The 24866-nt window shown below is 42.4% G+C and overlaps 2 protein-coding genes across 5 annotated transcripts in view; both read right to left on the minus strand.

The window, feature by feature from the left end:
* CEMIP (cell migration inducing hyaluronidase 1) overlaps nt 1–24866 on the minus strand; it is a 143511-nt gene that overhangs the window by 88849 nt on the left and 29796 nt on the right. The window lies entirely within an intron of this gene.
* The window catches only part of LOC311527216 (cell surface hyaluronidase CEMIP2-like), a 74441-nt gene that overhangs the window by 10703 nt on the left and 38872 nt on the right, over nt 1–24866 (minus strand). For all 4 annotated transcript variants that reach the window (XR_014713285.1, XM_084640933.1, XM_084640934.1 and 1 more), the window contains 3 exons: nt 18942–19150; nt 5098–5280; nt 1167–1383 (listed from right to left, as the gene is read on the minus strand). Coding sequence is in view for 3 of the 4 variants with exons in the window: in XM_084640933.1 (XP_084497059.1) it covers nt 1167–1383; nt 5098–5280; nt 18942–19150 (609 nt within the window). In the remaining variant the exon portion in view is untranslated. The remainder of the gene's footprint in view (nt 1–1166; nt 1384–5097; nt 5281–18941; nt 19151–24866) is intronic.

Raw genomic sequence — 24866 nt, forward strand, 5'->3', positions numbered from 1 at the left:
CCTTGTTTGTGCATTATAGACTAGATTCTGCTCTCAGTTACACTAGTGTGAATCTGGGATGACTTCACAGGATGTACAGTGGTGTAAATCCAAAGTAAGTGAGATCAGAATTTGCATGGCTATTAATTTATTTAAAATACAGATAGACTATGATCATCATGCCTCAGCTTGAAGAACAGCAAAAATATATATTGTACATTTAAATTCAAAGCTAAAATACAACTCAACAATCCCAGTGACAACTTGAGTTGCTACAAATATATGCTTCAGCTTCCAGTTAACGGACCTCAAAGAAGTTGTCTGTCTCTGCAGCATACTATAAAATGCTGTAGAAAACCAGACCCTCATACTATGCTATCCTACCTTCTGGTCATGTTCAGGAGCAGAGGGAATTGCCTAAGGGCCTTCCGCATACCTTGTGTAAATTACCTTCTTATAAAGATGCTGTAATGGTGCAGACTCACCCCTGCAGCGCCTCCTGCTGGTAGTCATCGGGAATTAGCTCCTCCAGCTACCAGAGCATCCTCTGCAGGCCAGTGATGTGCCTTACCGCCGGCCCCCGTGTCCCTTCCAGGGCCCAGTGCCCCTTTCTCTGGGGTGCTGCCTCCTTGGCAGTACCCCCACCTCTCAGGTTCTGGGTCTCCCCACCCAGGGGAACCCCCACCCTCTAACCCCACCTTGCCTCAGTCTGGGCTACTGCCAGACCCAACTTAGCCCCTTGTATCCGGGGCAGACTGTAGTATATACATCACTCATCGCAGGCAAGGGGGTTTTGGACCTGCTGCCTCTGCCTACCCATGGGCTGCCCCTCTGCAACCCTGCACCTATTCAGCCTGAGGCTTTCCAGGTCGGAGCTCCCAGCTCCTCTGGCCTTTCCCCAGCCCTGCTCTAATCTAGGTGTCCTGCTCAGCACCTTGCAGCCAAGCCCTTCTCCCTCTATTGGCAGAGAGAGACTGAGGGGCCAGCTGGGCCGGATTGAGCCACAGCTGCAGCTGCTCCCTTAATCAGCCTGGCTTTTTCCCCACAGCCCTGCCCTCTCCCAGGACTAGCCTCATCCCTGTCAGGGTCAGGGCCAGGGCCAGAGCAGGTAACTACCCTGCTACAGATGCTTACATTCTACAGAGGAAGTTCTGATTAGCATTGCAAAGAAGTAGTCAGTTCTGTACCTGTGGGGCCCCACACTGGCTGCAAGGCACAGTCAGTCGCTGAGACATTGAGTGCTGTGTAGCTGGTCTCCTGTTCTCCAAAAAAGGGTTAAGGGCACAACTCCAGGAATCCTTCGAGGACATACGTGTGACGATTTTAATGCGTTCACAGCCTCGCTGAGAGCAATAACTGTGCCCTCTTCGAGCTTCATGAGCTTGGAGGACGACAAATAGGTACCTAACAAATGAGACCATTACAAAACGAATGAAAGGATCAGAGCTACCCGGGGAGCCATCAGAGGAGTATCTGGCAAGAGACAGGATCTGTACTGCATGAAACTCCCCCTTGTAATGTTTTTCTGAGGAAAGTTACTTCAGCAACACCTTCATCCTCTTTAGTAACCCATAATACAGCACACACTATGGACAAACCAGCAAGTCAGGTTTTGCCTGGTCCCAGGGTGCTGGAACAGTTTGTTTAGTGGGGGCGCCGAGAGCCATTGAACCAAACTGTAAACCCTGCATATAATGGAAACCACTTCAAGCCAGGGGAGTGCAGTAGCACCGTAAGCCCCCCTAGTTCCAGCACCTATGCCTGGTTCTGCACGAGGGTGCAAACAGCTCCTCGTCATGGGGACTTGGTGTGGAGGCCTGGAACAACTGCTGTCCTTATACTTGTGTAGAATTTGTACTCCAAGTGCATTACCACCAGACTGCCTAGAGGGAGCCAGCCACCACCCTTCCAAAGGGCTACCGGAGCTGGGCTGCATCTGGCCAGAGAATGGAGTAGCAGCCATGCTCTCGCTATAGTCCTGGAGGTATTGTGCCTGGCAGAGGACTCCAGCAGCTCCCACTGGGGCTCTCTGCCTGTGCATTGCCTCATACCAGACCATCCCTTCCAGGCAAAATTCATCTCAAAGTGGGCAGAAACAACACTTGGAGCAGCCACTGTACCAATTCTCTGACCCTTAGGCTCATTTTTCTAGCAGTTCTAAGTATGTTTTCCACTTTGTCTATTCTGTAGTTTAGGCTGGATTAAAATGACAAACAGCTCAGCTACAGTATCAGGAAAATACCTAAGCTTTATTGAAAAGGGTTCATTTTAATACTCCTTCTAGGCAAATGAAAACAAATAAGTACACTTGGTTCATCTCCAGAGATCTAGCACACATGGCTGAAAAGAGAAGGGGGAGCATCCCACAGATTATGAAATAAAAGCTAATAAAGCCTCCAAAAACTCAATGTCTATTTTCAGTCAGTCTAAAAAAAGCAAAGCTTCGCTAAATAAAAAACAAACAGCCCTATAGTTCCAGAACCAAGTCAGGTCAGGGCCCATCAATCTGCGTGTTCAAAGTTGAAAAGAACAGCAGGCAGCTCATGGCTGTCCCCTGCACACCCTCATGAGTAACTATTTTAGCATGCACTTCCCTGGTAAATAAACTGTTTGCATCATTTGGGTAACATGTTGTACAGATTGAAAGGGAGAACAAATGAGCAAATAATTATTTCACAGTTCCTATCATGAGAACACATTTATAGCATTGCTGAGTCCCACATGGCACAATATACACTCCAGGATTTGACTGGTTACATACAGTGTTTGAATGAATGACTATTTTCTGCTTTTATTTTAAAATCTGACATGTCTGACCTGACTTCAGTGTTCGTTGCATTGGTAGGTTAGGCACAATGGGCGATGCGTATGGCACACATTGTACCTTTTTTGCAAATATTTTAGCAGAACACTAAGCTGTGGTTTCTCTATTTTTCTTTAATGGAAGGTATTTAGGTCTTATTAATATTACTACTATTCATTATTTGTATGACAGTAGAACCCACAGGTCTTGAAAATCGCAGCCCCATTGTGCTGGTCATTATACCTGCACAGTAAGAGAGAGGTCTTGCCCGAAAGAGCTTACAATCTAAATAGACAAGACAAAGGATTATTTTCCCCATTTAATAGAGGGGCAACTGCATCAGAGCATAAATGACTTGTCCAAAGTCACACAGGAAGTCAGTGGCAGAGCTGGGCTTAGAATCTAGATCATCTGAGTCCCCCATCCAGTGTCTTAAGCACAAGACATGTCTATCCCAAGGATATTAGTTTAGCGGCTCGGAAGAGTTTCAGCAAAGTGGAGAAGGGTAAGGGAGGTTATAACATTTGGACTTGTGGAGATCCTGCATTTCCCTGTGATTCTTAATGCTGTTTCTGTTCACAGTTTTGTTTTTAATTCACTTTTTTTTTGTTTTTGTTTCCCACAAGCACTGCTCTGCAAAATTCAATACTGGGGGCCTAATTCTGCTCTCACACATCTGTGAAACCTCTCACATACCTGTGAAACCCCACTGCCAGCCATGGGAGCCAGACAGTTATAAACAGATGGGAGGATTTGGGCTCAGGAACACATTTCGACTGCCCCTAGATTTTCTTTTGAAAAAGATACCTGAGGGGCAACTCTGCCTCTTCTTTAAGGCTTGCCTCACACTATCAAAATGTGAGAATTATCCAGGGCTTCCCCTTTTTAACCAGCTCAGGCACACAGACTGTGAAAGGTAGTTCTAAGTCTCTCAGACACACTGCACTGGAATCACCACCCTATGATGGTCACCCACTCCAGATAGTCAGTTTGTTGAGGTGTGATGGCTTTTAATATGTATATCAACACAGTGACCACCACTCTAGTGATGTGGACACCAGTGTGGGGGATGTAGTCCCCAGCATTTTCAAGGAGTCTGAAGCTTAGGGGAGAAAGAAGCAACTTTCTCAATGGGGGGGGGGGAATCATTGAGCAGTAGAATTTCAGCACAATTTTTGTGTTCATGTTTTCCCTTTAATTTTGCTTTCATGAATGACAGTTCAAGGTCTCCCAGCCTGTCACAAAGATGCTCTTAATAACCCTGCATTTTATATACCTTTAATACAGACAATGGGCCAAACTGTGCTCTCTCTGACACAAGTGTAAATCTGGAACAACTCTTGACTTCCAAGAGGTTATTCCAAATTTACACCAGAGCATAGCTTGACCCCCAGTCTTAAATTTTCTTTTGGAAGAAGCACAAAAGGTTTGCAGAGTGAAGATGGAACAGGTATGGTGTCAGGCAGAGATATATACACTACTAGTGTCTGTCATGTATCAGTCTGAGTAACCATTTAAAAATCACAATGATAATATTTATGTTTTGAGATCACTTGACTGTCAATTCCAGCAAAAGGCTAAAATATATTGCTTCTGCAGATAGCACCACAATAAATACAACTTGCAGACCTGGGCATTGGAGGTCAGATAAAATAAGACACCCACACACACCCTTAAACTTTGCCCAAAAGTCTAATCAAGATTAACTAGTTTAGAAGTTTGTAAATGCTTGGTTATCTTCTCTCCTTAATTTATATTTTCTGCACCCAGAATTCCCTTTTCCAACTGGAAGTGGGAGAGCCAAAATAGCACAAGACAGACTGTGCTGGCAGGATATAAGCTCAGAGAATGCAGATAAGCTTGTAAAATTTCTGGCTTGGGATTTAGTTCTTATTGGAATCAATGCCAAATTTTGAGAATCAAACGGCAGTAACTTAGTGCTGCCAAGTTCCGCCCAGAAGCTTGAGGAAGTTTTTTTGGAGGGTGATGGATGGCTGACAGGACTGATGCCATTCCCCCCCCCCCCGCCCCCATTTCAGTTTCCTACTCTTATTAACGATCCAACTTCCCGCTTCCTCACCCTAGTGATGCCCAGCTGCTCATCACCAATACATTCTTTACTCTCAGAAACATGATTGAAAGACATTAGAGTGAGGAGCCAAGCACTGAACACAGAGGGAGCAGGCCGCAATGGGAGATAAGGGAAGGCAGATGAGGGAGCAGGGTCCCTAATGTGGGATGCTCTTTCCTTAAGATGGCTGTCCTGGCAAGTCTTGGGGCCTGTGGTTAGGAGTCAGTTATACAGTCCCACTCACCCCAATGCACTGTCAAAGTAGAAGAGCCGCTCGCCTGTCCTGTTGAGCACGCTTGGCCAGGAAGGGGCTGCTAGGTAGTGTTTTACACTGTGCACTCTCCCCGTCTGCCGCTGGTAGACGTCTGCCACAATGGTGAAAACCGCCTCCTTGGGATAACATAATGCAACGTGCAGCCAGTCTCCTCTGTTGGCAAAATGGTACAAGGGAGAGGGGAAAGAAATAAAATATATGCTTGTAAGTGTTCAAGGACTTGAAAAGAAATGAGAAAAGGTCTCCTGCTGCAAGCCCGATATTCAAGGGGTAGAAAGTGTCTTTGTTTTCAACACCCCCTCCCCTTTTGAAAAAGCCCAGCCAAACTAACTTGTGCATTCACTTTGTTTGGAAGCAACTGCTTCTTTTCACTATGGGCCCAAGCCGAAGATCGCTATCTCCACAGGAAAGACTCCCATTGACTTCACTGGGCTTTGAATTGGTCTCCAGAACTGCTTAAAAAAATTTTTTTTTTGCTCTCATCATCCAACATGGCCTGGAGACAGCAATTCTCCAAGGCTTTATTGGAGAACAGAATTTCTTTTCATGATGTCCAATTTCATCTCCTGAAGGGCCATTAGGCTTGGTTTTGTTCATCTAGCAGGAGGAGCCGGTTTCAAGCAGACATTTCAACAAGGGCACGGATACAGGAATTATATCGAAATCTCTGAGCTGAACCAGAGCCATCCTTTAAAGAGACTTGCTTCTTCCACTTTATAGCAAAGTTTATTATTGTGGTTTCCATTAAAATCCCTCTCTCCAATACTAAACTTATAATAAATAGGGCTGTAGTCAGAGGGTCTTTTAACTCCTGTCTTCCAGAATTTCAGCAATGTGCTGATGACAGCCAATTGAGAAGAATGAGAGTTGACATTACACCCTGGCTCTACCAGGGCTATTTCCACCGCCACTGTTGCTGAGAGGAAAACTGGTTCAAACCTGTAAACCTATGCTACAAGTAGCAGGGCCATGCAAAGTATTACAGTACAGTTCAGAAACTGACTGGGGAGAATTTTCCAGCAAATCATAACAAAGCTTGGTTTCCAGATGCATTTAGCCTAGAGAATTTTTTGTAGAACAAGAGAAAGAAGCTGAAAGTCACAGAAAGGTTACAGAAGAGGGGGCGGGGGAAGACAGAAAAAAAAAAGTGTAGCTTTCATTGTTTCTGGTTCTCCTATTCAGTGTGCCACAAATAGGCATCTGAACCATTTCTGTGGTTAACTTTACTGATTGTCCCAAAGAGAAGATGGGATTCTGGGATTTCTGTCTGTTGATGTTTTAAATATTTTTAAGAATACTTGGATTCCTGTTTACAAGGTGGGATGTGGTTCAGAGACAGAGAAAACTCTGCATATCCTCCAGTGTCTTTTCAAGCACTAAATACAACTTTGGAGTAGAAACAAATTTATTATTCCACTCAGCTGCTCTTTGAGGGCCCTATGGCTTATACAGTGTAGAGTTGCCAGCTAGCCATGCAAATGTAACAGTAAATGGAGGCAAATGGATTTGGGTTGTGGAGTTCTGGGAATCTAAAAGCCAAGACTTTTGCTAAGTGTATCTGCATTAGCTGCACTGAAGGCAAAAGCCAATCCCATTGGCTCTGTTCAAGCTCCTCCTGGTTTTTCCATCTTGCTCTATGGGTTTAAAACGAACACACACCACACATTACAAGGTGGAATAGAGGGCAAGCTGTTCTAGAATAATAAACCACATTCCTATACACGAGCCCCATCAACCTGAGCCAAATACTGCCCTCTAGATTTTAAGCAACTCCAGCTGTGTCACAACTCAGCAAAACTGGAGACCAGAGATATTTTCAGACATATTGGCCTCCAACTAGAGGAGCTACACTAAAGCCATGTTCATGGAATATTTTTACGATAGTGTCCCAAGACACATAGCTGTTTCTTAAGGGTGATTCCCCCTCTCACCCCCCGTTGCATTGCTTTGGCACATTGGGTTCCCTGGAGATGCTGCCACAGAAATATCCTGACACCTCCTTGAAAGGCTGGGAACTGACTCTTGTGCAGTGTTACAGTCCCATGGGGAAGAAAAGCACTAAATACAAACAAGAAAGCGAAGGGGGAAGGAAGACACATGAGAGAACAGCTGAGACGGTTGAGTGTCCCCGGGCACATTGGAATATAATTGCTAAAGTCGTTTGCCAACATGACGGGGCTGACTGGATTTTGGGAAGAAATTTATTGAGGGCGAGATATCTTCATGAAAACAAACCTCTCTTTTGGAATGTTCTCACAGGCATACATAAGCCTTAAGGATATTACCACAACAAAGCATTGGAACAGGGAGAGGGAGAGGAAGAAAAGTCTGGAGTCGTCCGTCAAATATAAAAAACAAAAACAACTGATTAAATACATTTAAACAGCATGCAATAAAACAGCCTCTTATTTAATCCTAGTTTTGTTTTGTTTTTAATTCTCATGTTAGCTACTTGGGCTATTCTGTAAAGGGGGTGGGGTGGTTGTTTTGTAGGAGTCATTGACAACTATCACCCAGACATTTTGCTTTGCTTGTCTGTGGCACCCAGGACAAGCAAAGCAGTGATAACAAGGGTATCAGAAGAGGATATGTAGGACCCTGCATTGCATTTGGTGAGCAGAAATTTACACTTTGATTTACAAGGTTAGAGCCCCCCTGCAACCATTGTCTGAACTGCAAGGGAAATGCAGCCTCCTGATACAGTGGCTGTAAACAATCAGACAAGATAGCTTAACGGGTCAGCAGAAGATTTAGGCTGTGATGACTGCACGCAAAAGAAAAGATGGGAGCTATTCCTACTCACTGTGGAGTGTTGAATGTAGGGAACCTTGTGGCTGGAACTTTAGCTGCAGGAAACCTTACTCTCTCCCCCCTTGTTTTTTGAGAGAGAGAGAAAGCAGTTAAATTATGGCTCCTCAGTGTTTCTGAACTTAAACCTCTCTGTTTGGACTCTCGTTTTCAGCTGGAGAAGTAACAGCTAGAACTCACAGATGGATCAAGCTAAATTTAGACTGGCATATATCTCTGAGCCAAACGGGCCATGTTCCACCTTTCCTAACATGTAAGCAATATCAGCTGGGATTTTCCAAAGCCACTAAGTGACCACTGAAAGCCAATATGGCTTGTGTTCCTCCATCACTTTTCTGATCTGCTCTGGTTATCATAAAGGGAAACATTTACACATATTATCTTTTTATATCTGTAAAGGGATGCCACTGATTTTAATTCATCTTTTGGTACTTCACCTGCGAGAATTTGCAGTTTTAGACTCCCTCATGTTGAATGAAAGATCAAAATAAAAGGGGATGGTGATTAACAGACTGTACAAAAGGAAGTAGTGAAACCTGTACAAAAGGAAGTAGTGAAACTAACTGTAGATAAAATGCTGTCAAATGTAGAAAGTAAACAGATTTTTTTTTCTTTCAGTTATGGGGATTTACTTGTAACAATGGGTTAACAATTTTCAAGCAGAAAGTCTGATTTTTTTGGAGTTGACCCTTTAAAATGAAATTAAAATCAAATTCATATTTTAGAAGCTTTAATGAAAGAGAAAATAGCTGTGTTTACAACATTTACTAGTGACATTATTCCATTCATTCTCATAGTAGGGGATTTAAAAAAAAAAAAAACAAACTTTTTGGGAGGTCAGTTTCCTCTGTTTTTTCCCCAGACTTTTGGCACCTGAAGAAGCAAAGCTAAATAAGAACTGGTACAAAGTCAAGGTTTACTGAGTCCTACCAAATATTTTCAAATATTAAACTGAATATTTAAAATGTCTACTGGCACAGGCATATCTCAACACTGCAGCTTCTGCTCCTGTGTTACTGTCATTCAACAGTCCACACAGTGTGTTTCATGTTTTTTTTTTTTAAATGAGTTTGCTTAGCACTGTTTATTTTCTCTTGGAAATGGCGGTCTTGTGACCCTTTTTTATTGCAATATTGACATTTGCTGTTCTGACTCCCCAAGTGAAGCAAAAATACCAAAATGTTTAAAAAGTTCTCTTCGCTGTTGCCAGCTGCTGAATTTTTTGATCAAATTTACAGGAAGCAACAAGGGGGAAATGGAAGAAGGAAAGAGAAGCGATTCAGAGATTTCCTGTTATTGGACACATGATAGATCTATAGTTTACTACTGTTGAGTCCCATAGTAATTCCAGCAAAAGCTGAACCTCCCTCTACAGCTGAGTCCAAAGCACAGCTCCAGAAGACCCAGAGGACTGCCTAAGGCCCCAAATGAAATACACAGAGGAAAAAGTTTGAAATATTCCCTTAGTACACACAAAGTATCTTATATTCACAGTTTCTAGATTTTGCATAACTGATGCCAGTAGTTTTTAGGAATAAACAAGGAAATACAGTAATGCCTGATTTTTGTGGCATGATGATAAATCTGCCTCTGAAGTGAGAATGGTATAACTTGGAGTGGTACAGACAAGAGGTTCGGCTAAAGTAAGTTTAACAGGAGCGTACATCTGCTTGCTGCCCCTCTCTTTGGGGGGAGGGATAGCTCAGGGGTTGGGGGGAGGGATAGCTCAGGGGTTTGAGCACTGGCCTGCTAAACCCAGGGTTGTGAGTTCAATCCTTGAGGGGGCCATTAAGAGATCTGGGGCAAACATTGGGGACTGGTCCTGCTCTGAGCAGGGGGTTGGACTAGATGACCTCCTGAGGTCCCTTCCAACTCTGATATTCTATGATTCTCCTACAAAGCTCTTGCACCATATAGGTTTAGGTGGAACATTGCCCTCTAGAGGATGGAATGTCAGATCTGACCAACATGTGTTTGAACATGTCCCTGGGGCTATGTCTACAGTGCCCTTTCATCAGGAAAGCTTTGGTCGCTATGTCTACAGTGCACTTTCATCAGGAAAGCTTTGGTCGCTCAAGGGTGGCGGGAGTGGGGGGAGGGAGGGGAAAAAAAAACAACCCCCACACACGCACACCCCCTCGCCCCGCCTGACCAAAAAAAAAGTTTTACCCTCAAAAAGCACTGGTGTGGACAGTGCTTTGTCTGCGGGACAGCGTCTCCCACAGACAAAGCTACAGCCCCTCGTTAGGAGTGGTTTTATTTTGTCGGCAGGAGAGCTCTGTCCTGCCAACAAAGAGTGGCTACACTGCATATCTTACAGCAGCATGGCATTAGCGGCAGAACTGTGCCACTATAAGCTGCTCAGTGCAGACACAGCCATAGTTGCTGGCCTAAAGAGAACATAAGGAGCCCTGATACTGTCCTAGCTACTGGAGGTTCTAAAGGTGCAGAGTTCTGCCCCTGAAAACCACCATGAAGATTTTGTTGACATGACTTGTTCTATGGCTGACGACTATGGAATCTAGAAATCAAATCCTGATGTCACTGGTTTAAATCTGGAGTAACTCTACACCAGTGCAGAACAGAATGTGGCTAGAGAATTAGGCTATGTCTACACTTTTACTGATAAAAGTACTACTTTTGTCAGTCAGGCCTGTGGAAAAAACAAAACAAAACACAAAACACACCCCTGACCGACATAAGTTTCACCGACAAAAGCACCGGTGTTGACAGCACTATGTCAGCAGGAGACGCTCTTCCGCAACATAGCTACCACCACTCGTTGGGGGTGGTTTAATTATGCTGGTGGGAGGGCTCTCTCCTGGCAACATAGAACAGCTATACGGGAGATCTTACAGCGGTGCAGCTGCAGCTATACTGCTGTAGGGTCTGTAGTGTAGACATAGCCTAAATATCAGAGGGAAAAAAATCCAATGGTTAGAGCTGCCTGCAGCACATGCTGGGAATTAATAAAGATTAACTGATTTCCAAAATATGAAAGTTAGGAGAATGGGAGATTTTTGCTCACTAGGTCAGTTTTCCCCAGTTTTCTTCAGTTCCAGTCCATTAAGCTACTCTGATTTAAAAATGGCCCTCTAATTCCCCACTCCCCCAAACCTATACAAGCACAATTAAATGTATTTTCAAAGCGTGTGGAAGGGCTTAGCAATTTGATTCCTATTCACATCAATAGGAAAATTTCAAATATAAATCCTCACGCACTCCTGTGAAAGTTAATATCCCAATGGGTAATACCAATCTCACAGAGAGAATTCTGAAGTGAATAAGACGAAAAAATGATCATACTCAAAGTTTTCATTCCATTTTAGCAGCAAATCCCAAGAGGTGCTCAGCATCTGCATTTCCCATTGACCTCAGTGAGAAGGCAGTTTGAGTGACCGGTTCACGTCTCCTAGGAGTCTTCAGATACAGTGAACTGTCTGGCTGCAGGCTCATTATCTGTCCACCAAAAGCTCACATTCAGCCAAGTTAACAACACAGCAGCCATCTCCTGAAGGCTAACTCCACTCCAGTGCTTGACTTGGAAAGGGGAGTGTGATGTATTCCCCACTCTCATGACTGGAAAAAAGGCTGAGAACAAACTGGAGAGTATCTTCACTGCCCCCCCTCCACCCCTCTCCCAGTTCAAACCCCTTACATTTCAGCAGACTGGCCTTGAGTCCCACTGGCTCACTAGAGCGGTCCATCCCACTCCTCTCAAATTTCTTTTTCAGGCTTTTTCTTCAGTTCCAGTCCATTAAGCACATTCAAGTCAAGTCCTCACAGGGACAAGACAGCTACCAGGCAAACAGCCAGCAATTTTCCTTTTCAAGGCCTTGTTAAGACTAGCCACTTCTGAAAACAACTCACTACAGTTCTAGTGACAAAGGGAGAGCATGTTACGTTACCAGAGCGGTGTGAACCAAACTTAAAATGGCCTTTCTGGAGGCTAAGAGAGCCTAAATTTGTGCATTATCTATGCAGAGATCGTTAATATTCACACACACAGTGTCATTTTCACATTTATGCCACTTTAGGCAAAGGGGGTTATATTTGAGGTCCAACAAATTAAAGCTCCAACCCTACTGGTGATAGCTAGTATGCATGGAGGAGGAGTTAGCACAGTATTTGGCTCATAGAACCTTACATTCAGACTAAAAAGAAATCCTGTAATATTAGGAGTTTCACTGACATCATATTTTTTCCTTAACACACTGGCTTTCTTGACAGTAACAATTTTTTTTCCCAATTTTCTCTCCTTAACTGGTTTATCCAGTACTGTATTACTATTTTTTCTGTGAACATGTCACATACACATATGGTGAGAACTAATCTGTGGGCCCTGTGAAATTCACAGTCACAAGACCCGCTGGTTTGGGGGAAGGGGAGAAAAGAAAAATCTCAGCTTCCAGTGGGTGAGAAAAGAAAAGTAACATGTCTAGCCCTTTTCCTCCTGGAGACAGCCTTGAAAATGAAACCCAAACTAAATCACTTGCTAGGATAGAAAAGAACAAGCAGCTGGGTTCTGCATCTGCAGTGGAAGGCTGGGGGTGGGGATGGATCTACAGATTGCCTGAGCCACACATTCTTTCCATAGGGTTATTACGTAAAATGGAGTCAGTCAAGAGTCACCTCGCGAACCTTCCCCAATATCTTCAGGCCAGCCCTGAGCATAGAAGTGGACAGGTTCGGGGACAGAGGGTGACAAAAGCTGTTTCACAGCTACTACAGCTTCACAGATGCTACTACAGTCGTATGTAACTACAGCTAAGCAACTCGCATTCCGAAGTTCCAGTAAACATCTCCGCTCCTTTCTTAACAGTAAAACAGCTCACTACAGCGCCAATCTATTTGTTTAGCCTAATGGATCAAAGATAAGTAAGAAAAATTATTTTTGAGACACAGGGAGTTTAAATATATTTACTAATGTTTATGTTATTTGGATAATTGAATTTGAGCTGGGATATAATCAGCATATTTAGGGCCAGATTTAGGATACCCTAACTCACATTTAATAGCACATTATTATTTATTATTTGTATCCTGGCTGCACTAGAGGCCCCAACCAGCCATCAGAGACTCATCGTGCTAATTACTGTATATATATATAAAAACAAAAAGATGGTTGCAGCCCTCAGGCTGCCAGTAGCAATTTGATTTGCAGAAAAGTTGTTTTCATCTGCCTGTATATTTATCAGTCCAGGTAATAATGGTAGAAGCAAAGTGTTGCTCATATACTAGTTAATATATAAAAGAATAAAACCACAACTTAAAAAAAGTCTCCATCAGCTTGGATGTTTGCAACAGGCTCATTCTAGCCTGGTCTTATTTTCTTTGTTTTCCTCCAGGTTGCATCACTGGTAAAGAATTTAATTGTACACAAGATAAGTAGCTACAAGCATGAATCATATTAAAAAAAAAAAGCCGCTGTAGACAATAATCCCCTCAAAGTTGAAACCAGCTCATACAAAGCCAAATATTATTAGTGCCTTGGATTTTCATTTGGGGAACTGGAGAATATAGATAGTTTGCTTATACAGAAGGGCACATGATGATAATTGAGGTCATTTAGATCAAAACACTCATCCAGATCTCACTTTGCTAAACATGGAGAAAGTGGTAAAGTGCCACCTTTTCATCTAGAAGTTAGTAATGGGCTCAAATCAGAACCTCAAATTTGGGGCATGGAGAATGGTGGTGGGGGGGGGGGTGTAGAGGAGATTTGAACCTACCTCTGTGGTTTGAGTTCTGGGTCAGATTCAAAATAACTCTTTTATCCCTGGTTTCTGTTCAGAAGATTTCAACGTTATTGAATATGATCACAAACCCTAGCTCTGGTACAGCCTGGAACCCGACCTTCAGACCCCAGTCTAATACAAATGAGAATCCTAACACGGCCGCCTGTGCCCATTTCTATAGAAATGTAAATATTCAGCCCTTCCCTATGCCAGTGTATGAGTGCAAAGAAAACATGAATACATCCAATTTCATTCACTTCCAATCAGAATAGTACAAAACCAAAGCTCTCCAGTCCTTCCCCACCACTAAAACCTTTGCAGAGGTGCAACGAAGTTCTGAGCACCTCCTGTGAAGTGCTGAGTACATCAGCTTCTATTGATTTCAGTGGGCACTTAGCAGCAGGCCATAAGACAGTACCGGTGAATAAAGCATTATGAAGACTGCCATGCGTGTTTCCACAGTCTGTGGCAGTAAGGCAGATCAGAGCATCTGCAGGGAGGTTTTGTGGGGGATTGTGATGATTTGACTATAAATGACCTCATCAATTTATTATGTCTGTCTTTTATTCAGATACACCCTGGTATTTCTCTCAGTCAGCTGAATCACAGCGGATGGGGGAAAAGTGTTTCTCTCTAAGCGTTAACAGACCAAGTACAGTGGTATTAGCTGGTGCTCATTAGTAATGCTGAAGTATAGCCTAATTGCTCTTGCTTTTCAGGCTATTTCCAGAGTACAATTTACCACATGATGCTTTAGACATTTACTTTGAGGTGATTTGAGCCCTCTTTAGATTTTCCTGATAACACAAATAAACCCTACTGATTTACTGCACTGCACCATGCATTTGATAATCATCTTTGCTTTAGCCTCTTCCAAGATTAGAGATTCTGCACACAGACAAAGGCTAGGTCATTAAATTGAAGGACTTTGACTACTGTATGAAGTGCCAATCTTTGGACCATTTCTCCAGAGTCTGAGAGGAGACACTTACCAAAGACACACAATGTTCCCTATAATCTCCACCTAGCTTTCCAGTTTCTCTCCCGCTCCCTTTCCCTCATCTAACAAGCTTCTCTATGGTTCTTTGTGCTTCACAAATGGATATTCATAATGAGCAGAGCCCTTAACCTAGTTTTTAATTTCCATCCCTCCATGAAGGACAAAAAAAACAAGGGAACATTGAAACAGCCTCGATGAAGAACATCGGCCAACAGTGAGATGAGACACATTGTGGAGGGGTCTTAGGTCTCCGTTCATGAAACTTTCACACACAATTTATGCTTGACAAGAACAGGCTTCAGAATATTTTGATAGGTTCTACAGGACTTTATTCCCTATAATTAAAATTCCAGTTGGTATTCTCTTTCTGTTCGTTGCCAAAATGTTTACAAGTTACCAGGTCCTATGTTAACAGTTTCAAGAGACCTCAATAGCACACCTTCATCTTATCCTTATAATAAAACTCACATCCATCTGACAACCCAATGCACTAGAAAAACAAACAAACAAACAAGTTCCTTTCTGAGCCAACCTGGACATGCGCACCACTAATTTAAAGCTCAGTCTGCAGACCTTAATGACTTGGTTTTCTATATCAAATCAACTGCCATACCCAATAAGTCACATGTACTTCTCACTGGAAAGGAAATCAGTTTTCTTCATGCAAAATGCCCGTACAAGAGTTTCCACAGCAGAGCCATAAATGCAGCAAGTGGTGGTTCGAGAGGTCAAGTTCGTGTTTGATTTCCTTAATCCCATTTTATTTCTTTTAGTGGAAACTGAAGGAATTTTGAGGGTGTGTGGGGGGTCACAATTACTGTAATCCTCACGTAACCATTGAAATCAGCACTGAATAGGTACATCCATGATATGCCTTCAGTTAGTCACAGATAAAAGGAAGGGCTCCTCTTAAATGCTTTTGCTCCAAATCGCATCCTAGATACATGCTTGTGCAGTGCTGCTAGACACACTGGGTTAGAGTCTCACCTGGAGTAAATTCACATTGACTCCAACTGAGGCATGTCAATTTACCCCTCTGGACCACCTAGTGAATTTCAGTGCTCCAGTCTTTTAAACCAGTGATACTTAGACTGAGGCTCAGGAGCTGCAAGTGGCTCTTTACTGTGTTTCCTGCCACTCACTGTGTGATTTAATTATTAGCCAATTGTAGAATACCTGGTCAGTCATTTTGCTCTGAGTACATTCATTCATTCATTCATTCATTCACACACACAAAATGAAACTATGAATCCACACTACTGTGGCTCTTTTGGGCAGTGTTGATCACTAATTTGGCTCCTGAACCACCGAGGTCTAAGTATCACTGTTTTAAACAGATGTTTGAATTAAATTTAAATTACCGCTGTTGGGATCTAACAGAACTTCTGGTGGCAATACAAGTATTCAGCATCACTATTAATCCAAATCCTGATACACATCCCACTGTCAAATTCTTTATTTCCCCCCGACCTTCTTTTAGCCAACTCAAAATAGTTATTCCAGAAACACCAGTGCTGCCTAGCTGAAATATCAGTATCCCTGATATAGCTATCCACTGCTCTACCAATGCCAGGTAAAAATAATTTAATGATTTAATAAAGCTGCACTGCAATTATTACTCCCAAGACACTGCTATTAAGCTTATCAATCATTCTTCTTGGTTTTGCTCAATATGCAGTTTGTACATTCTTCACTACATCAAGAGTGTTCATTTTCTGGTTGATTATTCACAGTGCTGTGTGTTTAAAAAACACACACAAACAGGAAGACCTGTTAAGGCAGGTAGAAACTTCCCAAGGGGTCTAACTTGGATTGTCTCTATCTTGGTAATTTGTTGTTTCTTCCATTCCAAAAATAATAAGAATGCTGTGCTGAAGTAACGGTCACTTTGGAAATGCTTAAGAGACAATGTTTTTAATCAAAATTCTCTTTTCCCCTCAGTTACTTTGCCCTTCCATGAGAGCCTCTTTTCTCAGTGCTTCTCCTGTGCAGCCTAAACTCTTCATCATTCCCATTACATCATTTGAGTTCTTGCCCTACTTAGAGAATCTAATCTACTCAGAACAAACAGGGACTTGCTGCACTTGTTTCTTTCTAGACTCTTGCTAGTAAGTTTTATATGAAGCAAAATTGTGGTTTTCTTTCTATGTATTTCTTCAAACCAGACAGCTTTCCCCCATTCAAATGATTTGATTGTGGTTTTCTTGTTGTCTTTTGTGAAACCAACCACACTCTGTAGGGTTTTGATTATGTGATGCATTTATGTCCTGCCAGAATAAAGGCCCAGATCTCTGGCTGGGTTTTGTCAGAGACCCAGGGGCTGCTTATAAATTTGAATCTGTTTTAATACTGTGGGCCAGAGCCTGAGCTGGAGTAAAAACTGGCATGGCTTCCCTAGAGTCACAAGTTACACCAGCGGAGGATTTAGCTCTATAATTGCAAGGAAAATTACTTTTAAAATAGGAAAATAAATGACAGAACTAGGGCTTGTGTCCGCAGATGACATACTGACTTTTCTTCTCTGTGAAAGTACAAGACCTTGAAAACTCTTAGACATATTAATAGCTCCTCCATGGCAAGAGAGTGTGCAAGGTGTGACATGCATATACCCCCACCCCCCCAAGACCTATACCTTCACCTTCTCAGCACAGTCATGGGGGGAGGCTGCTGGGATTACAATGGAGCAGTTCATGCTGGGATACATGATCTCTATGAGCAGCATCTCCATGCTGGAGATTGGGAACGTCCTTCTCTGGCAGCAGCAATGAGCCATTTGGACAAAGCTACCAGCAGGTATTCAAAATGGATGTTGTTTGGGCAAAAGGATAAACACCTCTGCTGTATATGCATTGCCCCCCAAAGAAAAAAAAAGAAAATCTCACCCGTACCCAGGAGTTCCAAGGAACCAAAGCAGAGGCATGAAACAGATCTGCTTCAGAATGTCTGTCTGGTGGAATACCCACTGTACAGCGTCATATACATTTCCAGTGCTATCCACTGCATCAGGAATAAAAAAAAGATATAATCCTCCCCCTCGTACAATTCCATGGACATCAGTGGGGTTTCACATGTGTAACGAAGGGCAGAATTTGACCCACAAAATTTTCAGCACAAAAATTAAAGGAAACCAAACACCATTCAAAACGGAGCCAAAAGTGCTACCTTCAGCTAAAACTTTGCAATTTAACTGTCTTGGAAGAGCTGAGTTAGATATTCTCTATGGGCTCGATTTGCATAGGTATTTAGGCACCCCCTAAAGATGCAAAGACTGCTAACCTGCTTATGGACTTTTGAAAATCCCACTACATGCCTACCTACATCTTTGGCACCTAAATACTTTGGGACTCTTGCCCTATGTGATTAGGCAACATGTAATAATGCAAGGGTTTGTTTGCACAACTCTGCTCTTATCATCGTAACAGGACTCAAGAAGTCATGTGTGCTAAAGAACCTGTGTGTCAACTATAGGGTTTTCTATGCTGCTTATCACTATAGTACCTAAATATCTATTTTGACAATGTAAATAATGGGTATGCCTCACATATTGTGAGGCTCTCTCTCCTCTCAGTTACACCAGTGCCAATCAGGTGTAACTGCACTGAAGTGGATGGAAGCATGCCAATGTAAAACCCATATACATGTGATAAGAATCAGTCCCTTTACCCAATAGTCAAAACAGGAAAGATCTATTAAAAAAAAAGGAACAACCTGCAGGGGAAAAATAAGTCTAAAGTGCATATGTCCCAGTTTTATATAGAGGAAGTGCAAGAAAAAATGGAAACTGGATCAGAAAAGAGTTTTATCACCTTTGAAATATTTCAGCAGACTCCTGGTATTTTTAAACTTGATACAAATAAAGAATGAAATTGCAGTGTTTAGGACAGAGAAAATGCGACTCTCCATTCAAATACATTTCTACACTTTATATTTATGGGAAACAAATTGGGTGTGCAGCAACTAGAGTAAACAAATGAGAGAGCACATGAGGGCTCCTTTGGATCCGATTTCAGGGTCAGCAGGCCCGTTGTAAACTGGATTTTATTTCAGAACTTACTGGAAGGAGAAAAGTCTCTGCACATCAGAAAGGCTGCAGTAAAGTGAACACAGAGGCATTTGTTTGTAATTGTGTCCGTCATAAACAACTTACTGGAGCTTTCTCAGAAGTTGCTTATATTGTGCCAAAAGAAAATCAGCAGGACCCTGGAAAAGCATCGTAGTAATACTCATGTCAGAGACAGAACACTCTCAAAAGAAATCTTGGGTGGTACCTGTTGAAGTTGATTGGGTACAGAATGACATCCTCAGGTGCTCTCCCATCCCAATGAATGGTATAGGCCTGCTCCAGCATCACTACAGGTTGGTACTGTTGATATGGTACTCCTTTATTCACTCCCTGCAGCCTCAGGGGATGAGAGTGGTATGTTGCTCTGGCAATTGATAAGGTCAGATTCTCCGGACGTCTGGCCTGAATATAAAGCTGGGGGTGAAAAAAACAAACATACATTCATTAAGCCATCCGGGTCTCACCTTAACATGTGTGTTTGATCATCATTTCCTTTAAATGGCTTTTCTGAACGTTCCATCAGCACTTTCTGCAAGCCACTGAAGCATTTCTGACTCAAATAATGCAGTACATCAAAACCAGATTTTGTAGCTCTCTGCATGTCATTTCATGGTGTACAAAAGGACCAGAGCAGCAATGTTTACAACTCAAACTCTAAACGAAAAGGGGTGATTCAGAAAATATTACTAGGTGCTTATTTCCTTATAAATGCAAAACAATTACATTTTAAATGAAGGGCCACAGGCCTGATCCAAAGCCCACTGAGGTCCTTGGAAGTCTTTCATTGACTTCAATGAACTTTGGATCAGACCCACAATCTGTTGTGGAATCCACATCTCTATTCCACTCTTTTCACATTTCAAATTGTGTGTTGATCCACAGCACTATTCTTCTGCATTGAGCCTAACAGGTGTGCCCCTCCCTCACAGGGATCAGGATGTGGATTGCCTCAGCACACTCCTAAGAATGATACCTTAGAGACTAACAAATTTATTTGAGCCTAAGCTTTCATGAGCTACAGCTCACTTCATCGGCTCACGAAAGCTTAGGCTCAAATAAATTGGTTAGTTTCTAAGATGCCACAAGTCCTCCTTTTCTTTTTGCAAATACAGACCAACACGGCTGCTACTCTGAAACAACTCCTAAGAATGAATTTTTGCCCTGACACTAGCTTCAAGTGAAGGCCAATTTTTGTTGAAAAGCTATTTTAGCCTTTAGGTGGAACTCCTAATGTACAGCAGCCTTCCCATATCGGGAATACCAAGGCAGTAGCTGGATAGATGTATATTCAGATCTGCTAATGTAATGTTAGCACTTTAAAACATTGTGTAGTGCAGCCACACTCCCTGGAAGATTTAAAATAAATTGGGAGCAGCTTAGGACACATACAATCTTGCTTCACTACCTCATATACCAGTCAAAAGGAAAGTGCACCCATCTTCAGCTGACGAGCACTTTAAAATGTTAAAAAAAAAAAGCACACATGAATACGCTTCTGTTTCTACAAGAAAATTCATTTAGTACTACCTTTTCTAAAACAAAGATTTCACACTTTTAAGAAGAGCAAAATGGAGGCAGTCTTCTGTCAATAGCTTTTACTATCACTGGGGAGAATGTGAGGGGGCCAACAAAGACTAGTAGACAGAGCACTGGACTGGGAGTCAGAGACCTGGATACTGATCAAAGCTCTGCCATTAACCAACTGTGAGACCCGAGGTTCTTCACCTTTCTGTGCCTCTTTTCCCCTCCCATCTGTTCTCTGCTTTGTCTATTTAGACTGTAAGCTCTTCAAGGAAGGCAGGGACTGTCTCTTACTAGGAATATGTACATCATCAAGCACATCAAGGTCCTTATCTTATCTCTAGGTCCTAACAGAACAACAATAATAATAATAATAATAATTCTTCAACAGAGAACCTAGTGTATTTAAAAGGAGTTGCTCCATGGACATGACACAGGCTACGTGAAGAACCATAGCCAAGAAGCTGGCTGTGGCCTGCACCTCACTTTTCTGTCTGGCATAACATACAGCTCAATATGTTGCAACCAGTTGCTGCTTCCGTCTTGGAATCTAACTTCTTGGTGACAACAAAATTGATTTGACAAGAGACAGTGGTGGGGTGTCCGGCACAGGGGTTATGTAACCTCTGGTCTGCTTTGTGGCATGATATTTTTGGAAGTGTCTCAGCTTGATATTTCATGCCTGAGTGTCTATAGATAGACTCTGAGCTCCACAACAACAACAAAAAAGTGGCCTGATTTTCACTTGCAGGTCCTCTTGACTTCAATGAAGCTGAGGATACCCAGTGCCCCCGAAAATAAGACCACATTTGGTTAAGTGTATAACTATGGGTTTAGCAGCCTCACTGTAGGCACCTAAGTTTGAAAAAATTGGCCTAAAGTCACAAGAGATCATTCAAAAAAAAATTGATCCATAATTTTTAGACATTTGTCAAATCCTGCTCTCACTTACATTGACTTGGATAGGATTGCTCCAGAGTAATAGTAATTACACCCCTGGTCCTGGCGGTACATGACGTACCACTGGGGGCCGAGCACCTTTTAGGATCAGACCAAATATTAGAATTAACTCGTTCTCCCTCCCCCTCACTGTTGAAACCATAAATCGTATCATTTAGTAAAATAATTTCCCAAGTGAAGCACATTTGCTCACTCCTCTACGGCCCAAGGAAAAATGAATGGTTTTTAAATTCAAATGAAAGACTTCTTTTTAATTTATGAAACCAAAGAAAATCCACTTTCCCTTTACATACAAGCCCCAGATCAGGAGGTCAAAACAGTATTGATCACAGTCACTGCCACCAGATTGAAATTCTGTAGAACCCACACCACAGGAGGTCAGATTAGATTATCATAATGGGCCCTTCTAGCCTTAGAGTCTTTGAATTTGTGTATTATTCTTTAACTGAATGGTGTTTTTCTGAAAAGGAATGTTGGAATCATGTCTGACGCTGCAAAATAATACTAGTCTAGACCTCTTTCTGCATGAAAGTCAGTAGTATTCATCATGTCATTCTAATCTTTATATTCCATGCTCTTTCCCCCTATCAAATACATGTCTCAGGCAATCAGATAATATTTAGGTAGTAGCTGAAGTGCACATATTAGAAAAATCAAAAATTAAGGTAACAAAATAAGCCTTCCAAACAATGAAATACATTCAAGGATAGGCAGAAAATCCTTACATTCCAGGACGGAAAAGAAAAGCATCCTAAATTCTTTAACTGCTGAAAAGAAGTCGTCAAGGGTTGTGAACTAGGCTGTCCACTGCACTTACTGTTAATGGGTTCAAGAAAGGATAGAAGAGTTTATAATATGTTCCAAAATACGTTCTTTATCATCTTGTGTCAGATAAGTTATCTGGCAGTAAAATTTTCTTAAATGTCTTGGGACAAAGTTATAGGCTTAACTAAAAGTATAATAATTACAGTTGCTTTATAAACACTGTATCATTCTCAAATAAAAATGCAAGCCTTGTGGTTAGCTACAAATATTTGTAAACTTACTTCATTTCCCATTCCAGCCAACACATGCAGGATTTCCAGAATTGTAATCAATTAACTTTTTAGCTACACAGGACAGAGTTTATATATGCTGGATACTTTGAAACTTGCCTGTTCATTTTTATTATTTAATTATCAAACGCTGAAAGTCCTCATCCAGCAATGAAATCCATGCAGACCGACCCTGGCACTAATGTGCAGTCCCACTGATGCCAACGGGGTTCAACACAGGTGTAGGGGACAGCCCATGGGGAGTTTATTGCAGCACGGGAGTTAAAGTCTCAGACTCACAGTCGAGTCCTCTTTTTATCCACAAGACTGAATAAGAAGCCTCAAGGTAAGTTTCCCCATGCCACCCTGTCTGTGGACTTCATCCCTGACCTGGAGGGATAGATCACACCTAGGGAAAAGACGGGAGCTAAGGCTATGTCTACACTAGCACTTTTGTTGGTCAAGGGTGTGAACCCCCCCGGACTGACATAAGTTTCACCAACAAAAGTGCTGGTGTGGACAGTACTATGTCAGTGGGAGAAGCTCTCCTGCCAACACAGCTACTGCCGCTTGTGGGGGTGGTTTAATGATGCCGCTGGGAGAGCTCTCTCCCATCAGCATAGAGTGGCTAGATGGAAGACCTTACAGCGGTACAGCTGTGCTACTCAAAGGTCTGTAATGTAGACGTAACCTAAGTCTCTGCCTATTCAATCCCTGACTTTGCCGAGTCTGCCATCCAGGATGCTGATGAGCACTAGTTCCAGCGGTGATTTCATGATTTGGAAGCCTGCTCTCTGTGGACTGAACTTAGTCCATTTTATATAGCCCCAAAATAGCCAACAACAACTACTGCTACTTTTGGTTACTACTGAGCTGGCTGAAGTCAAAAGTCTACACAGCAACTAGACAGCCACTGCTGGGCCGTGCCAGCTGACTCACACTGCTGGAGTGGGGCTGTTTCCTTGCTGTGTAGACTTCTGGGCTCAGGTTGGAGCTCAAGCCCCGGAACCCCGCCGCACCTCAAAAGGTTCTAGAGCCCAGGTTCCAGCTTGAGCCCGGAAGCCTACACAGCAAGGAAACAGCCCCACAGCCTGAGCTCTGCGAGGCGGAGTCAGCCGACACGGGCCAGCCCTGGGTTCTTCTTTGCCGTGTAGACATATCTGTAGACTGCATATCATTACCCAATGCAGCCAGTCTCCTGAAAACATGACACAGACACAGATATCTGCCTACTCTTCTTATAGTGTCATGACAGAGTCCCTTTCCTTTTCTTCAGTTCTTTATTCCAGGATATCTTTACTCTCAACTCTTGAAACTGAAAAAAAAATTTCCATACATTTCTGGAACAAGAACTTTGGTATATGTGAACTAATCATCTCTCTCCAAGGAGGAAGAAGAGACATAGCAAGAGAACTTTGTTCTAGAATAAAAGAAACCCAGCTTCCCTTTGCTCCAGCATATATGTTTACAGCTAACAAAAAAACCCAAAACAAACAAAAAAATCCAACAGCAGGAAGTGAAGTGGGCAAAATATTCTAAAATGTGAGGAGTGATGAGAGCCTGGTCTAGCACAAGGGGAAGAGGCAGCTATTTTGTAAGAAGAATCCTAAAGAGAATTTTATAATGACTCATTTAGCTGTGATTAACAGTCTAATCCAGAAGGATTTAGTCCCATCTCAATATACATTGAGAGATTATTGAGAAATTCTCTTTACAGCTCACGTTATTTATTATCCATCTGGGTAAAGAGTGTGAAGATAAGCAACATTCAAGGTGCACGTGCACACACACACACACACACACACACACACACACTAAATTCTTGACTTCTGGACTGAGGCAAGATCTGTTTCCTTTCTAATGATCTAATTCAGCCACTGTTTTTATTCCTGGTATAGTGCTGACTGATGGGTTTGGGCATCAAACCTCAATCCAAAGTTCAAAATTAAGGGCAAAACCTTGGGTCAGATCTAAGGTGCAGTTTTTCTTCAGACCCCATACACACCAGCTTTCCAGGATCATGCAACTTCCAAATGAAGGGCTATTTCCCTTGACAAGAATTTTAGTCTACGGAGGGAGTTATACAGCTTGCAATGGCCAGTGATACTGAAGACCTCAATATTCCTTTGGAAGATCTCTTTTTAGTTCCATAAAACATGCTGGGACAGATTCTGATACCTATTACACCAGCATGACTCCAGAGGTGCTTTGCTGAAGTCAGCAGAGTTATTCTGCATTTACACTGGTGTGTAACTGAGATCAGAATGGGATCCCTTAATTGAACCTTAAGACACAAACTAGCTTAGAAAGAGCTTGTTGGCTTTTCATTCCAAGGACTCAACCGTGGGCGGTTTTAAGCCTCCTCAAATCCCAATGATTCATATTGAGCCCTAATGGATTCTACAGACTTCTCTATCTCCTCAAAAAGCATCCTTTCCTAGCTTGGTTTAGAAAAATTCTGAGAGCAGCTACCTGCAATATTTCTTGGCTGCTTTATAGTGTATGCATTCAGGAATGATGATGGAAATATCAAAGTCATAACTGGATAACTAGGTTTTGAATAGGTCAGCAGATGCCAGTGGAAAAATATATATATAACTAATCAGAGGATGCAA

Source organism: Lepidochelys olivacea, assembly GCF_965140295.1.
Source record: "Lepidochelys olivacea isolate rLepOli2 genome assembly, chromosome: 10".
In the NCBI taxonomy this organism is placed as follows: domain Eukaryota; kingdom Metazoa; phylum Chordata; order Testudines; family Cheloniidae; genus Lepidochelys; species Lepidochelys olivacea.